The following is a 17,471-nucleotide window of genomic DNA, read 5'->3' as shown; positions in this document are numbered from 1 at the left end:
AATGACACTCTCATCCTGGCAAATGCCACCTCCAATGGGGCAACCCAGCTCAAACAAATTCTCGATAATTTTGCCAACACGACCGGCCTCTCTCTCAACTTACACAAAACAACTTTTCTCCCCATCCACCTCTCACCCAACCTAGCCTTTCTAGTTAAGACACATCTTCATATGTGTCTTCTCTGTGTCCCTCAACCTTACATGGGTCTACCTCTCTCCCCCACCAAACTACCTTCTTCAACTTTCGAACCCATCATCCAACACTCTTTAAAACACCTGAATGGATGGGTTGCTTGGTTACTCTCTTGTGGAGCTCGTCTAACCCTATTATCTTCTGTATTAGACTCAATAGTGGTTTCTTTCATGTCGGTTTTCTGTATCCCAAAAAATATCTTAAAACAGCTAGACGCGATTCGTAGAGCCTTTTTTTGGGCCGCGGAGGAAAACTATTCGGGAGCACAGTGTCTTATTGCATGGAAAAATGTTTTCAAACCTAAATAATTTAGTGGTCTAGGCATAAATTTGCTTCTCCAGAATAACTACTTACTAATGAAGTTTGCTTTCAAACTACTGCTGGGTAACAACCTACCTTGGGTAAACTAGTACCATAATAGATACTCACACTCCATCGCAGATAAACCATCAAACGCCTCGTTTCTTTGGAAAGTGGTAACCTCTCAGCTATCTACACTTCAAAATATATCCTTTGCGCTGACAAACAATGGCCTTGTGTACTACTTTTTTTTGGACTCATACTTGGTCACACATAAACCTCTAACCATTGTTTACCCACGCCTCTGCTCACACACCATAAAACCAACCATTTTAGTGTCTCTGGTCATGCAGGCTGGATTACTAGCTAACCTGCGGAAGCGCCTTACTAATGTTGCTTCAAACGAGCTAGTGGTTGTGTTGTCTTTGTTGCAGGACTTCGCCCCAAATGATGCTTCTGGTGATAGGTTCCTTCTACACGGCACACTTTCTCCTTCAGACAGGCCTACACCATCATCACTGAGGAAAATGACATCGACCCCTTCGCCGAGCTTATTTGGTCATCCAAGGTTCCGATCAAGGTCAAGATTTTTGATTGGCTCCTTTCAAGGATCGTCTCAACACCAAGCACAATCTCCTCAAGAAGATAATCACTAATGATTCTATTTGCCCTCGATGTGATGCACTGGTGGAGGATGCTACTCACTTGTCTGTCCACTAACCATTTGCAGTTCAGGTCTGGGATGCCCTACAGCTCGCCGCACCACTTCCGCCTGCTGCAATTTGGGATATAGGTTCGCGACTGGGCTCGACTAAGACATTTGGCCGTCGGTTGTGCTCGCTATTTTGTGGAAAATTTGGGACTCTAGGAATTTTTGCGTTTTTCGCAATGAAAATCACACGCCTAGGACCACTTCTGAACTTTGTAAATGATATCTCCCTCTGGACCTTTAGATTAGCTCATAAAAAGGTGGATGTCGTGTCTTGGCAACAATACCTTTCTCTGCGCGCTAGTGCTCTCATGTAACCTTGCCTCTGGTGCTTTTGAGTAATATATTCAGGTGGGGATGCTCTCCTCACCGGTGGTTTTTCAAAAAAAGAAAAATTGCGAGAAGCTATGAGCCACAATAACAATCAATCAAAGTCCTACAGACTACATACATAGCATGTTTAAATATAAGGTTCCATAATTCCTTTCTTTTGCGGATAAACTTATATTACTCAAGCATCAACCGTACAATCGTGCTTACATAAATCGATGACCTCTGGGGGTCCTGATCCGAACCAAGGTTCCACAATTCCACGGTACTGATTCTCAAAAAAACAATTCCAAGATTGATCAAACTAGATGGGAAAATGCAGGCAACCAATTCTCATAAAACATTTTGAAAATCCTCCGAAAAAGAATAGAAGATGGACAGAATTCGACAGCGAGATAGTATAAGTTACTTCTAGATTTAGCACCATGGGGCAGCTTGACTTAATGGTGCTTCATTGTACACCTTCATCGCGACTGGAGAATCTAGCATCGCGGGAGTGTGTTGAACAAGAATTCTGCACACTTGGCCTTGAGTTGGGAACAGTTGTGTTGATCGGCCAAAACCAAAATTGCCACTGCTGTGTTGGCGGTGATGCAACTGAATAGCTTGTTCTCGCAAATCAGCTTGAGCCTTTCCAGTCCATACCTGTCAGCAGCCACAAGTAGATGTTGAGCCATCGACGTGGCCGCCTCGCCCTCGCCCTGCCCGTCAAATTCAGCCGGCACCGCGTCGGTGTAGATGAAGTGCAGCATGGCCTTGAACGCCGCCGCCTCCATGTCCTCAATCACGGTTACCCGAGAGCTCGCCTCCCTCATGTGCCCAAAGAACTCGGCCATGAGCACAGGGGACCTCGCCGCTAGTATTGTCGGGGGTTGGGTGCGACATATGCCAATGGATGGCTTATCATGGTGGGAGCGAGTAGAACGTCGCCGGTGCCTGGAAGCGGGATAAGGCGTAGACACGAATGCGGCGTACTTTACCCAGGTTCGGGGCTCTCCTAGGAGATAACACCCCTAGTCCTGCTCTGCGGAGTCTCCGCATGATCACTAAGGCACAAGTGATACAATGTGCTCCTCGAGCTGTTTGCTAGAGGCAGAAGGAGGCAAGGCTAGCTCTCGTCCTGCTCAAGGGGGTGGCTAGTTCTAATGGGTTCGAACCCTTTGCATGGGTGGCCTGGGGGGTTTATATAGGCCTAACCCCCAGGGGTACAATGGTAATCTGGCCGGCCGCTGGGCCCGGCTGTCAGTGTCTTCAGCCTCCGGCTTCTCCGCCGACCGCTGGGGCCCGCCGCCTGGTGGGCCCCGCCGACTGGTTGGTGGCTGTTCACTGTAGCCGTGTTGTTGGTGACGGGGGCTTGGTCATCCTAGCGTGGCTATAGTCCCGCCGCGTGATGGGAGGACACTGTAGCCATACCTGGTCTTATTAGCTTAATGGCGTGCTTGCCTCGGGATGAGGGACGACCGCCTGCTGGAGGCCAGCCACTCTCTAATCCGCTTAGTCGAGCTTCCGCCATCTTCCTTGGGGTCACTGCCCGATAGGGCCCGCCTCTGGCAGGCCGTACCGACAGGCCGTCGTGGGGAATAGGGCTCCGCCTGCCCGGAGCGACGTTAGGGTGGATACGGCACAGTGCTCCGTCGTGCGGAGATCTCCGTCTGTACGGAGCACTGTAGCCACGCCTGTCTCGAATGTGTGAGGCTTCATTCCTCACTGTAGCCATGCTTTGACTTGTACTCTCGACGAGAGCTCGGCCGCCCTTTAGTCGTGAGGTGGCCGCCTGCCCGTTGCTGCCCTCTCTAGAAGGCGGCCGCCAGGAGCTGGCCACTCGGAGCGCCGTAGTCTTGGGTCACCCGCCCTTTGGCAGCTGGTCGCTGAGCCAGCCGGCCCCGGAGGGCGGAGTTTCGGCTTGGGGCCCAGCTTGGCGGAGCTGGCCCAAAGTCTTGATAAATCTAGGGACACGGGTGAGCCTACCCGTGGCCCATTACTCTGACAGTAGTCCCCGAAGCCGGTTATGCGTCGTGGTCGAGGGGCCGCGAAGTCTCAGCGGCTTCCCCCCTCACCGAGCTCTGGGAGAATGTCGATCTGTCTGGCGGCTAGCCGACTGCTCAAGCTGGCCTCGCCCAGGCGGAGCTATATGGTTGATTTTGAACTTCAAAGTGGGAAACAGGTGGCGTGCCTGTTAAGCTTCCCAGGCGGCCGCCCGCCACGGACGCGCCATGCGGCGTGCGTCAGCCTGGCAAGCCTGCCACCCCACGTTTTGGACGGGACATGACACCGGGCCGGGCCGCCACTACCACGCCTCGGCAGCCGGGCGGATTCACTGCGCCGGAGGGGGCGGTTGCCATTCCCATGACCATTCACGATGGGGTAAATGCGCGCGGGAGATGGGGGGTCGTGGGGATGTGGGTGCAGTTAATCCCATGATCCCACGTCCCGCCCCCTCGGCTACATAGCCCGGACGCAATAAGTAGGGAGGGGGGAGAGGTGCGGCGAAGCTCCTGTGCCTCCTCCCACTCTTCTTCTTCTCCTCTCAGCCTCCGCTGCGCTGCTGCCATAGCACCGCCGCCGTTGCTCGTCGCCGACACATCTCTCCTCTCCGCGCCGCCAGCCAGAGCCATGGGCGACTGGGATGGATCGATCGTGATCGAGGATCACATCACCTTCCTCAGCGACACGCGCCAGATGCCCAGCGCGGCCTTCGTCAAGGTGCGGGTGCCACCGGAGACGGAGATCTCGCCGGCGCCGCAGGAAGGCAAGCGGGTCGTCTTCCGCTCGCATTTCCTGCGGGGCTTCGGCCTCCCGGCGAGCGACTTCTTCTACACCTTCCTCAACTTCTACAACCTTCAACCTCACCACCTCACGCCCAACGTCGTGACCTTGCTCTCCACCTTCGTCACGGTGTGCGAGGGCTACCTCGGCATCCTCCCCACAATCGAGCTGTGGGGAGCATTCTTCTATGGAAAACTCGGCACCTCCACCAAGGAGACGGCGGACGAGTGCGGGGGCTTCGTCGCCGTGTGCCGGCCGGCGAAGCGGAACGCCTTCCCCGTCATCAAGCTGGCGCAGTCGGTGAAGATGTGGCAGCAGTCCTATTTCTACGTCGAGAACGTGGACCCTACTGCCGACTTCCTCAACCTGCCGGCCTACGAGGCCGCCCCCCACCACCGGAGCCCGCGTCTCCTGGAAGTACAAGCCGAAGCCGGTGTCGGCGGACGCGGCGGCCGCCATCGGCCGACTCCGAGTGCTCCAAGAGTCGGAGGGCCTCGTGGCCTCCGACCTTCTCGTCGCCTTCGTGGAGCGCCGGGTCCTCCCGCTCCAGAGCCGCCCTCATCCGATCTTCCGGATGGGCGGACACCACGACCCGTGCCGGCTGTGCACGAAGAGGATGCCGCCTGTTGAAGTCTCGCGGATGGTAAACGAGATCTCCAACCTCAAGATGTCGGAGAAGGAGTGGCGGTACGGGAAGCGGTCGTACTCTCGCCACAACCCGCCTCCTGCTGTAAGTTTCTTCTTTTGTCCTTTGAATTGCTTTCTTCTGCTTTGTTTTTCTTTATGACGCCGCCCTTCAAGACTTGATTCCTTCTTGGTTGCAGATTTATATGTCCGACGCAACGGCCGCCCTCCTGGGGCCGGGTGATAACCTCCAGGCGGACAGGGCGGAGAGTGACTTGGACGACCCCGACTTGGGGGCGGCCGCCCTGGTCGACGACGCGACAGGCAGCGGTGGCAGAGCGGACGACAGTGGTGGAGCAGGCGGCTCCGAGGGAGGCGGCGGCGTGGAGGCCTGGCCCGACGACGATGAAGACGAAGACGAGCCGCGCCCTGCCCGGATCTCCGCCACCACTGGCGCCGGTCCTTCTTCTGGGCCGCCCGCCCCAGGCGGCAAGCGCAAGCGGAAATAGGGCTCGACCCTGTTCGGCAGCGCCCCAAAGAAGCCCAAGAACCCGGCCGCGGCGACCAGGCGGAAAGAGACCGCGGCCAGGGCGACCCAATATTAAAGGCAGCCGAAGGTGCCAGTTATGGTGTCAGCGTAAGCATCATTTCCTTACTCCTTGTTTTTTCATCAATCTGGTGTGAAAATCTTCTGACTTATCTTCTTGTTTCAGGGCCCCGCTAACCCTCAAGAAGTCGAGCGCCGGCTCGGTCCTCAGGTCGGCAGCGACCTCCTCAACCAGTTGGCGCATCGACCCGGCCGCCGACCTCCGGGAGGCGATAGAGCGGAATGCGCGGGAGGTGCGCGATGAGGCGGAGGCCGACCGCCTGGCCAGGGAGCAGGTGGACTTGTCTGCCGCATCTGCCGAGCGGGCGCTGGCGCAGGCGGAAGCCCGGGCTGCGGAGAAGGAGCGGCTCGCGGAGGCCGCCCGCCGCCAAGAGTCGCTACTCGTGGCCCCCCTCAACACTGCGCCGCCTCCGCCTGATTTCGAGGCGACGTCCGGAGGAGCCGGCGGCGACTACCCGATCCGGGAGCAGGGGGCCGCGACGTAGCCATGCCGGACGTCTTTGTGCCGCCGCCCCCGCCCCCACCGCCTCCGCCAGTCAGCGAGCCGCGGGACGAGCAGCCCGTGGCGCCACCGGTGCTGCCAGTCGATAATACGGTGGTGACGGTCCTGGTTCCTTCGGTCCGCATCCCCATGCGCCGCTATCTGGAGAAGGCGGCCTCAGCACTGCGGCCGCAGGAGATCGACGCCACGAGCTCGTCGGCCCCCGACACCGAGGCGACCAGCGCCGCGCCCGTGGGTTGGGTACATGGGGGCGGGACTGGTGCCTTGAACCAGGCGTCTCTTGCCGTCCAGGCCAAGCTTCGGGCGGAGGCGGAGGCGCTCAAGCGCTGCAATGAGGCTTACTTGGAGTCGCACACCGCCATCCGGGTAAGTTGTCTTTGGGTTTTTTCTTCGAATGATCTTCTTTTCTTCTCTCGTGGGGGCGCGCAAGCGCACCCACTGGGTGTAATCCCCAAGTTCCGTGCCGGCTGCTGAGCAGGCGGGTCGGAACTTTATCTTGTAATTGTTCGACTGCTGATTTTATCCGATGCCTCTTCCGCAGGATTATCACAACCTCCGCGCGACCGCCTACAACTCCAAGGTTCGGGAGCTGGAGGCGCAGACGACCCATCTGGCTGAAAGCCGGCGTAAGTTTCTGTCCTCTTTCTTCACGGGGGCGCGCTGGCGCACCCGCGGGCTGTAGTCCCCGAGGTTCGAGCCAACTGCTGAGCAGTCAGGCCGAATCTCCTCAGTTGTCTTTTTCCCTTGTCAACCACTTCTTTTCCATGGGGGCGCGCTGGCGCGCCCGCTGGCTGTAGTCCCCGAGGTTCGGGCCGACTGCTGAGCAGTCGGGCTGAATCTCCTCGGTTATTTCTTTCCTCTGTCTTGTCCGCTTGACTAATGCGTTCTTCTTTTCTTTCTTTCTTCAGAGGCCAATGCCGACCTGCAGCAGCAGCTGGGCGAAGCCAAGACCGCCCTGCGTGGCAAGGAGGTGGAGTGCAGCAAGCTGGCGGAGGAGTGGGACCGCCTGGCCGCCCAACTTGCCGAACATGCGGAAACCCTCAAGGCAGCCCAGCTGAAGGCGGAAACGGCGGAGACCAGCCTCCTTGCCGAGTTTGAGCTCGAGTGCTCTGCCTGGGCCGACAAGGTGGCTCAGGTGACGGCCTGCTTTAGCAGCATCGAAGACTTGGTCGATGGTAAGCCATATTCTCTTAGTTTCTTGCTTTGAGTTATCAGCCCTTGCTTGTAGCCTTGGCCTTTTTCTTCTTCTGTCCGGACAGACTTCTTCCCGGGCCATTCTGTAGCCGCTACCCAGATGATCGAGGCCTAGCGCGAGGAGCGAAGGGCAGAGGATGTGCAGATCGCCGTTGATGCCCCCCGGACCCTTGGTGAACAGGTTCTCAGCATCCAGGCCCGACTTCGGCCTACTCACCGCTTGCTGCGCCGCCTGCAGCGCATCAGAGCCCAGGCGGTCTCCGCCCTCTGGCCAGGCCTTCCGGCTCCGCGCACCCCAAGTCAGACTACCGACTGGCGGGAGGTGGCGGCCGGCCGCCTGGAAGCCTGGAAAGGCTCAGCAGCCCGAGAAGGAGCGCGCCGGGCCTTGGAATTCGTAAAGGCGTGGTACCCTGGGCTAGATCTAGCCCAGCTAGCCATGTTCTGGCTGGAGGCACGGGAGGAGCTGGCAGCGGTGGAAGCTGAGCTCGTCAACAGGGCGGCGGTGACCGCCGACTTCACCGACACCAGTGTCTTTGTCCCGGAGGTGGTCGAGGAAGGCGGTGAAGCTTCGCACGAATGGCTTGGGCTAAACCCAGAAGACAGCAAAGACTCCGCTGAAGTCATCGGCTCCAGCGACGAAGGGGAGGACAGGGAGGAGGAAGAGGAGGAGGAGGAGGAAGACGAGAGCGACGTCGACATGCCGGAGGTCGGGGCGAACGGTCAGCCCCAACCTGACCGGGCCTCAAGCAACGAGCCATGCACCGAGGTGCCGCCCGCTGCTGGAGGCGTTCAAGTGGGGGCGGACCCGCCGCTCGTTCCTCCAACGGATGCCACTGACTCCGTCCTGCAGCACTCCAACGCCCCGCCTGCTGCTGGCGATCCCTCTGCTCAGACGGAGCCATCTGCCACGCCAGGTGGCGCGGCCGACTCCAGCGTTCAGCCGGAGCCCTTGGCCACGCCATCCGGCACCGGCCAGCCGGATCCTTCTGTCGCGCCAACCGGCACCGCCCAGCCGGAGTCCTCTGCTACGCCAACCGGCACCGCCCAGCCGGAGCCTTCTGCTGCTCCTTAGGATTTTATCTGTTTTCTGCTTGCTACTCTGAACTCTTTGCTTAAATTCGCACAATTCCACCCTCGGGGTGTATATCAAACTCTGTTTAAATGCTGGCCAGAGGCCTTTTATCCATGTAAATATTTTATCATCGGTTATGCTTGCTGTGCCGACCTCCAATCTTTTTTCTTTTTTCTCCTTGGTTTTTTTCTTTGCCGCCGACCCTTTGGCTTTGCTTTTACCAGCCAGGCGGCCGCTCTGCGGACCGTGGCTGGTTTGAGCACTCTAGCCATTTGTGAGGGGGGCTAGGACTTAGCCATTCGGAGCTTTGGGTGGTAAGGTGGAGGCCGGCCGTCTGGCTGCCAAGCAGCCAGACGACTAGGTGCGATGCCGCCTGCTACTATATGTGCTTTCTTCCTTAGTCATTTTTTCGTGTGGGGCACCTCTTTACAACCTTTGCCCGCCATGCAGTCGCTCTGCGAGCTGTGGCTTCTAACAAAGGAATCTTTTGGTGCCGGCACACTACCTGTCCAGCTGCAGGAGGCGGCATATTGTAGAAGGCGGCGAGGCTCCGGGCCGACTGGTCGAACCCGGTGCCAGGCGGAAGAAATAGACTATACATTCTCATAGGCATGACACTTATCATATAGATAAAAGAGGGCAGTCCCCAAGCTCTTCTCGGGGGACCCGGAGTCTTTATACATAGTACAAAAGGTAGCGTGATACATACTGCTTTCAGCTGTAAAACCTTCACAGGAGGTTTGCGTTCCACGGCCTCTCCGTTTCTTTGCCTGAATCATCTCTCTTGCGCGCTCTGGGCTTCTGGGCATCGATCAGATAGTAGGTATCGTTGCCCAACACCTTACAGATGATAAAAGGGCCTTCCCAAGGTGCCGAGAGCTTGTGTTGTCCGGCTGTTCGCTGGATCAGCCGGAGCACAAGGTCTCCCTCCAGGAAGGACCTTGGCTTCACCTTGCGGTTGTAGTATCAGCACAGACTCTGCTGGTAGATGGCCGACCTGCTGAGTGCCAACAGCCGGCCCTCCTCCAGCAAGTCGACACCGTCTTCTCGTGCCTCCTTGGCGTCCGCATCGGTGTACATGGTGACTCTTGGGGAGTCAAACTCAATATCCGTCGGGATGACGGCTTCGACACCATAGACGAGGAAGAAAGGCGTGAAGCCCGTTGACTTGTTTGGAGTTGTGCGCAGGCTCCAGAGGACGGCCGGCAGCTCATTGAGCCAGCAGCCGGCCGAACGCTCCAGATGCTCGACCCGTCGGGGCTTGAGGCCGGACAAAATTAGGCCATTTGCACGCTCCACCTGGCCGTTTGACTATGGGTGGGCAACGGACGCTAAGTCCAGGCGGATGCCCTGCGTTGCACAGAAACAAGCCAAGGCTCCTTTGGTGAAGTTGGTGCCGTTGTCGGTGATGATGCTGCGTGGGATGCCGTATCGTGTGGTGATGTCGGCGATGAAGGTCACGACAGTCGGCCTATTCAGCTTCTTGATTGGTTTTGCCTCTATCCACTTGGTAAACTTGTCCACCACAACCAGCAAGTAAGTCATGCCATCGCGGGCCGTCTTGAATGGTCCCACCATATCCAGTCCCCACACAGCAAAGGGCCAGGCTATAGGAATGGTCTTGAGTGCAGAAGCCGGCAGGTGTGGCTTGGAGCGGAACCTCTGGCAACCTTGACACTTCTGAACCAGCTCTTTGGCCTCTTCCAGGGCAGTCGACCAGAAGAACCCGTGGCAGAAAGCTTTGGCCACAAGTGATCTCGAAGCCGTGTGGTGGCCGCACTCGCCCTGGTGGATATCTCTAAGTATTGCTTGGCCTTGGTCCGACTCCACACACCGCTGATAAACTCCTGTGACACTTCTTCGCACAAGCTCTTCGTTGACTATGGTATAAGCTGCAGCTCGCCTCTGTACTTGTCGGGCTAAGATTTCATCGATTGGCAGCTCCTTATTCACCAAGAACTTGAGGATCGACTGAGCCCATGAGGGAGCCACAATTTCTTCGACTGCGACCACTGCAACCTGTACGAGGGTGGTTGGGCCGGGAGGCGGCGGGTTGGCAGCTGCTTCTACCTGCTGTGTTGGAGAAGTCCCCGGGCCGACTGCTGAAGTCCCCGGGCCGGGCTCCGAAGTCCCCGGGCCGCCTGTCGAAATCCTGTGCCGGCCTCTGGGGTTGCCAAGTCGGATCCGACTGCTTCGGGGGGGGGGCACAAAGATGGAGTCTGAATCAGGAGACGGCTTGACAGACGGCTTCAGAAGGCGGGGTAGGGCAACGCCGGCTGGTATTGCTTGTCGGGTGGAGCCAATCCGTGCCAAGGTATCTGCTTGCTCGTTGTCATTCCTTGGCACGTGAAGGAACTCGCACCCGTTAAAGTATCCTCTAAGTTGCTCCACGAGGAAGCGGTAGCTCGCCATGTTTACATCCTTGGCGTCCCAGTCGCCTGATGACTGCTGGACCACCAAGTCGGAGTCACCATAGCATAGGATCCGGCGAATGCCGAGTTCCTTGGCAAGCCGGAGCCCATGTATGAGTGGCTCATATTCTGCTACGTTGTTGGAGGCGGCGAAGTGGACTTGCAGTACGTATTTAAGCTTGTTGCCCTTGGGAGAGGTGAGGACGACGCCGGCTCCCAGACCAGTGCGCATTTTTTAACCATCAAAATGCATCCGCCAATGAGTGGAGTCTGGTGCAGGTGGCAAATATTGGGTCTCGGCCCAATCGGCGAGGAAGTCGGCCAACACTTGTGATTTGATGGCGGTGCGAGGCTGGTAGTAGATGGTATAAGGGGCCAGATCAATAGCCCATTTGGCCACTTGGCCAGAGGCATCCCGGCTTCCGATGATCTCAGCAAGCGGGGCTGTGCATACGACAGTTATGGGGTGCTCTTGAAAGTAAGGCTTCAGCTTCTTGGCGGCAAAATGCACGCCGTAACACATCTTCTGGTAGTGGGGGTAGTTTTTCTTGGAGGCGGACAATACTTTGCTCAAGTAATACACCGGCCTCTGGACCGGCAATGCTTTGTCCTTCTCCTTGCGCTCTACTACCATGACTATGCTGACAACCCGACTGGTGGCTGCAATGTAGAGGAGCATGGGCTCCTTCTCAGTCGGAGCCGCCAGGACAGGCGGGGTCGCCAACATCTTCTTGAGTTGGAGAAATGCTTCGTACGTCTTGTTGTTCCACTCGAAAAAAGTGGTCTTCTTCATGAGTTGGTACAGGGGAAGAGCCTTCTCGCCCAGCCGGCTGATGAAACGGCTGACTGACGCCAGGCAGCCGGTGAATTTCTGCACGTCCAGCAGTCAGGTGGGCACCTTCATCATCTCAATTGCCTTGATCTTCACATGATTGCACTCTATGTCGCGCTCTGAGACCAGGAAACCGAGAATCTGGCCGGCTGGTACTCCAAAGACACATTTCTCCGGGTTGAGCTTAATTTGGAATCGGCGCAGGTTTTCAAAGGTCTCCTTGAGGTCCTCTAGCAAGGTACCACCACATCATCCACATATACATGGGCATTTCTGCCGAGTTGCTTGAGGAAGCACTTCTGCATGCAACGCTGAAACATGGCGCCGGCGTTTCTCAAGCCGAATGTCATGGTCAGGTAGCAGAAGGCTCCGAACGGCGTGATGAAGGCGGTCTTCAGTCTGTCGGCTGGGTTCAGCTTATGTGGTGATAACCTGAGTATGCATCCAGAAAACTCAATAGTTCGCATCCGGCTGTGGAGTCTATCACTTGATCAATCCTTGGCAGAGCAAAGGGATCTTTGGGGCAGGCTTTGTTGAGGCTGGTGTAGTCAATGCACATGCGCCACTGCTTGTTCTTCTTCAATACTAGGACTGGGTTGGCCAGCCAATCTGGGAAGAATACTTCCATGATGAATCCGGCTGCTAGGAGTCGGGCTATCTCTTCTCCAACAACTCTTCTCTTCTTTTTCGACAGGCGGCGCAAGGGCTGCCTGACCGGCTTGGCGTCAGGTCAGACATGTAGCTTGTGCTCGGCGAAATCCTTCGGAACAACCGGCATGTCCTTGGGGGACCATGCAAAGATGTCCCGATTCTCACGGAGAAAATCGACGAGCTCGCCTTCCTATTTGCTATCAAGGCCTGTGCCTATGACAACGTGCCTCTCCGGGTGCTCTGGGTCCAAGGGTATTTTCTTTGTTTCCTTGGCTGGCTTGAACGAGCCCTCAGCCTCCGACTCCTGGGGTGTGGGTGACATTTCCGGCTTCTTGCCTGCCAACGCCACCACCCGGTCAAGGAGCCGCTTCTTGACTATAATCACGAGGGACTCGGCCAGCCGGCTGCTATCTGCGGTGCAAGCGATCAACTCCTTGTAGTCTCCGACCACTGTCAGGATCCCCTTGGTACTCGGCATCTTTATCTTGAGGTAGGCGTAGTGGGGGACTGCCATGAATTTGGCCAGAGAAGGCCGACCTAGCAGCGCATGGTAGGGACTCTGAAGGTCCACCACTTCAAACCAAACTGGCTCTCGGCAAAAGTGATTCTTGCCTCCGAAGAGGACATCAATCTGGGTCTTGCCGATTGGTGAGCAGGAAAGGTCAGGGACTATGCCATGGAATACAGTCCGACTGGGGACGAGCTGCTTCTGCTTGATTCACAATTTCTCCATTGTATCGCGGTACATGATGTTGATGTTGCTGCCGCCATCTATCAAGACTCTGGAAAAATGGGCTGCTCGCCTCTCCGTTGCAAGGGTCGCTTCTAGGACCAGGGCGTATGAACCAGGGGAAGGCATCACTTCTGGGTGGTCGGCCCTGCTCCAGCTGATAGGCTTCTCGGACCAATGCATGAACTCTAGAGTGTTGGAGGCCACTGCTTGCACTTCTTGTTGTTGTTGTCGTCTGCTGCGTCTGTCATCGGCCACATTGGTGAACACAACATAAGCTCCGTTTTCCTCCGGGTACTCGTCTTGTAAGGTGCCGACTGGTCGGGCCGTCGGCTGCTGGGGCTGAGGAGGCGGCGGTCCGGCAGGCGGAGGAGGCAGGAGTCCATCTCCCTTGGCAATTCTGGTGAGCCAGTGACACTTCCGAGTGGTGTGGTTGGAGGGCTTCCCGCCGCTATGGAATTTGCAGGGTGCATCTAAGGTTTGCTCGTAAGAGAAAGCGGGCAACCAATTGGACTTGCCTCCCTTCTGCCGCTTGGGGGCTGGCTGCCCTTCTGGCTGCTGATCCTCGACCGTCGCCACCTGCCGGCTAGTGGAAGCCGGCTGAGTGGCCTTTCGCTTGTTATCACCTGGTTGCTGTCACCGACTGGTGTCACCAGCCGGAGTCCGAGGTGCCTGAGGTGCCACCTTGCCGGACGCGTCAACCAGGATTTCCGCCTTCATGGAGGAGTCGGCCGTGGCGTGCTTGTCGGCGATGACCAGCAGCTCATCGAGGGTCTCGGGCTCGTCGCATAGGAGTCTATGCTTTAGGAGGGTGCCCTCTCGGCACCCGGCAGTAAAGTACTCGATTGCCTGCACCTCGTGCACGCCTTCGCAGGAATTGCGCAGCTTGGTCCAGCGCGTGAGGTAGTCGCGAGTTGACTCCGTGTGCCCTTGGACGCATAAGGAGAGTTGTCGGGGGGGGGCCCGCTTGTAAGTGCTGATGAAGTTGCGGATGAAAACCTCGGTGAAATCAACCCAGTTGTTGATGCTGCGGGGCTTCAGGCTGTTGAGCCACGTCCGGGCCGTGCCCTGAAGCATGAGCGGGACATACTTCACGACAACGTGCTTGTTGCCGTTTGCTATGCTGACGGCTGTGGAGTAGTCGACCAGCCAGTCCTCCGGCTTCACGGAGCCGGTGTATTTGGGCGTGTCTCGTGGGAGGGTGAACCCCTTGGGGAAGGGCTCATCACGGATTCGGGGGCCGAAACAGGGCGGGCCCAGCGCATCTTCTTCTTCAAGAGCCCGGGATCGGTTGAGACGATCGATCCGGTGGCGAGCATCATTCTCTCCGACTCCCTCTCAGCGGCCAAGGCGGTCGCCGAGTGTCGGGTGCGTGACAGGAGGCGGAGTGGGGTATCTCGCTCCACGAGGCAGGGGAGGCGGCAGGTCGCTTCGCCGCTCTACTGCACGAGGGCGGCCTTCCTCGTCCCGCTCGATGGAGATGCGTGTCCGACTGCAGCTAGCAGCCGGCTCATTGCCCTTTCCTCCGCGGGCGCCACCAGTAGGCGTCCGGGAGGTCGCCCCATGATCTCGGCGTGGGGGCGGCTCGTTGTTTCATCCGGCTGGGTCTTCAGCGCGGCAGGCGGCCTCGTGTTGTGCGCAGCTGCGTCCAGGAGCTGTTGGACTCACTCCGTCATGTGGCGGAGCTCGTCGCCGTTGTACTTGTTCAGCTCATCCGTTACCGCCTGGGCAGCCCGGATGTTCTCTGCTGGTGTGACGTAGACGGGGCGCTCTGCCCCGAACATGGTGGCAATGGTTGCGCCACACTGCCGAACTGTGCCGAGGCGGCTGGGCCCCTCAGAAGCCAGCGTGCCGCCTACGGCCCGGTCCATCTCGCACCGATAGGTGTCCGACAGCCGGCACATGCTGGCCAGGCGGCCAGCACTCTCGATGAGCTGGAGGCAACGTGCCTCCAGCACCTCAGCATCCGCGCCCTCGGGAATGGGCGCCGTGAGGTCGCGCAGGGTGGCCTCGAGTGGATCTTGAGCACGCCCGTTCGAGTGCTCGTCGCTGTTGATGATGAGCACGTCCGTGACGGTGCTCCCGCCGTTGTACTCGCGAGGAGGCGGCTCGTCGTAGACCACCACGTTGGTGGGAAACGCGTCGAGCGACGCCGTGTTGGAGTCGACGATCATCGGATCGGTCGAGCCGACGGACTCCAGGTCCACAGCAGGCTCGCTGGCGACATGGAGCTGGTCGAGGAGGCTGACAAGGCGGCTCTCAGGGCAGCTTGTGCCCGCGTCAGAGGCCGACTCGTCAGAGAGGTCGATCTCGCCGACGAGGTCAGCGAGGCAACTCGCCGCGCAGGCGATCTCCGCGCCATGCAACGCGTCGAGGCTGACGCCGTCGGGCGTGCTGGGCTGGCTTCGCTCGCCAGGAAGGAACAGGGTTCCCGTCCAGAGAAGATCTCCGGGAGACGGTGCACCTCGCCCATGGGGGGCGCCAAATGTTGGGGTTGGGTGCGACATATTCCAATGGATGGCTTATCATGGTGGGAGCGAGTAGGAAGCGGGATAAGGCGTAGACACGAACGCCGGCGTACTTTACCCAGGTTCGAGGCTCTCCTAGGAGATAACACCCCTAGTCCTGCTCTGCGGGGTCTCCGCATGATCACTAAGGCACAAGTGATACGATGTGCTCCTCGAGCTGTTTGCTAGAGGCAGAGGGAGGCAAGGCTAGCTCTCGTCCTGCTCAAGGGGGTGGCTAGTTCTAATGGGGTCGAACCCTTTGCATGGGTGGCCTAGGGGGTTTATATAGGCCTACCCCCCAGGGGTACAATGGTAATCTGGCCAGCTGCTAGGCCCGGCTGTCTGTGTCTTCAGCCTCCGGCTTCTCCGCCGACCGATGGGGCCCGCCGCCTGGTAGGCCCCGCCGACTGGTTGGTGGCTGTTCACTGTAGCCGTGTTGTTGGTGACGGGGGCTTGGTCATCCTAGCGTGGCTACAGTCCCGCCGCCTGGTGGGAGGACACTGTAGCCATACCTGGTCTTATCAGCTTAATGGCGTGCTTGCCTCGGGATGAGGGACGGCCGCCTGCTGCAGGCCGGCCACTCTCTAATACGCTTAGTCGAGCTTCCGCCGTCTTCCTTGGGGTCACTGCCCGATAGGGCCCGCCTCTGACAGGCCATACCGACAGGCCATCGTGGGGAACAGGGCTCCGCCTGCCCGGAGCGACGTCAGGGTGGATACGGCACGGTGCTCCGTCGTGCGGAGATCTCCGTCTGTACGGAGCACCGTAGCCACTCCTGTCTCGAATGTGTGAGGCGTCATTCCTCACTGTAGCCGTGCTTTGACTTGTACTCTCGACGGGAACTCGGCCGCCCTATAGTCGTGAGGTGGCCGCCTGCCCGTTGCCGCCCTCTCTGGAAGGCGGCCGCCAGGAGCCGACCACTCGGAGCGCCGTAGTCTTGGGTCACCCACCCTCTGGCAGCTGGCCGCTGAGCCAGCCGGCCCCAGAGGACAGAGTTTCGGCTTGGGGCCCAGCTAGGCAGAGCTGGTCCAAAGTCTTGATAAATCTAGGGACATGGATGAGCCTACCCGTGACCCATTACTCTGACAAATATGTTTTTGTGAGCAACCAACGACTCGCCCGACACGATAAACTCAACGTCCGCCGCCGTGCCACTCTGGAGCAGCTCGCCTAGGTGCTGGTGCAACCTCGTGGACGGCACGACGGGCATTGGTTCGTGGTCCTGGATCGTTACTTCGACTAATTCCTTGAGCACCGTGACGGTGCATTGCACGGTTAAGGAGTCATCCTTGAGATAACACGATGCCTCTAGTTCCCATGCCGACATGAGATAAACTGGATTCGAGCAATCTCCTGAGGCGCCAAGCTGGCCCTTCGGACGACTATTGAACCTACACGTGATACTCTTCTCTTCGGACGGATCAGCCGTCCCCCTCGGATCCACCAAACGGCAGCGCATGCTCGCTTCGACGTTGGGCGTAGTGCAACCATCGCTGAGGAAGATCAGCCTCAGTGTGACCCACGGTTTGCAATCGACCGCGGTGTTCGACCGTGAAGGATGGAAGTTGACTCCCCACTCGTAACCGCCGACGTTCCACCTGGACTTGATCCATCGATCGCTGCCTATGGCTTTTGTGATGCCGTAGCCATCGATCCTGAGCAGATGCACCAAGCGCACAACATTGGTCAGGTTTGTGCAGGCAATAGCCATGGTCAAAGCTGGAGGATGAACGCTGTCAAACGTTTAGATCAATGTATAGTCGGAAGAGCTAGAGTCCAAATCTGTCAAGACTCCTTAATTTATGTAGTCCGGTAAGTTTTAGGAATAGTCTGGGTCATTTGTCGTGGTAGCTAGCATGGACGCTAAAGGTAAGCAAACGTTAGTTTCATCCTTAATTAGGGTATCTCCTATCTGGCGTTACAGAAGGATGAATTCGGTTTTTCTTCTCTAACCGGCGCCTAACTAAACCCCTATCACCGTTAGAGAAGGATAATTTTTACTCCGGAGGTGGCCCGACTCTCAAATATGCTCGGTCACATGCC

At 57.9% G+C, this 17,471-nt stretch overlaps 1 protein-coding gene across 1 annotated transcript; it reads right to left on the bottom strand.

Moving 5' to 3' along the window:
- Positions 1 to 2,014: 2,014 nt before the first annotated feature.
- Positions 2,015 to 17,139, bottom strand: LOC119339899 (BTB/POZ and MATH domain-containing protein 1-like). The gene is made up of 2 exons (XM_037611797.1): positions 16,503 to 17,139; positions 2,015 to 2,388 (listed from the first exon to the last, which is right to left on the bottom strand). Exons 1-2 carry the CDS (start codon positions 17,137 to 17,139, stop codon positions 2,015 to 2,017), a joined length of 1,011 nt encoding a protein of 336 aa, XP_037467694.1.
- Positions 17,140 to 17,471: the final 332 nt, after the last annotated feature.

This window comes from Triticum dicoccoides, chromosome 7B (assembly GCF_002162155.2).
Source record: "Triticum dicoccoides isolate Atlit2015 ecotype Zavitan chromosome 7B, WEW_v2.0, whole genome shotgun sequence".
NCBI classification, from domain to species: Eukaryota; Viridiplantae; Streptophyta; class Magnoliopsida; order Poales; family Poaceae; genus Triticum; species Triticum dicoccoides.
This window is presented reverse-complemented; position numbering and strand designations above follow the sequence as displayed.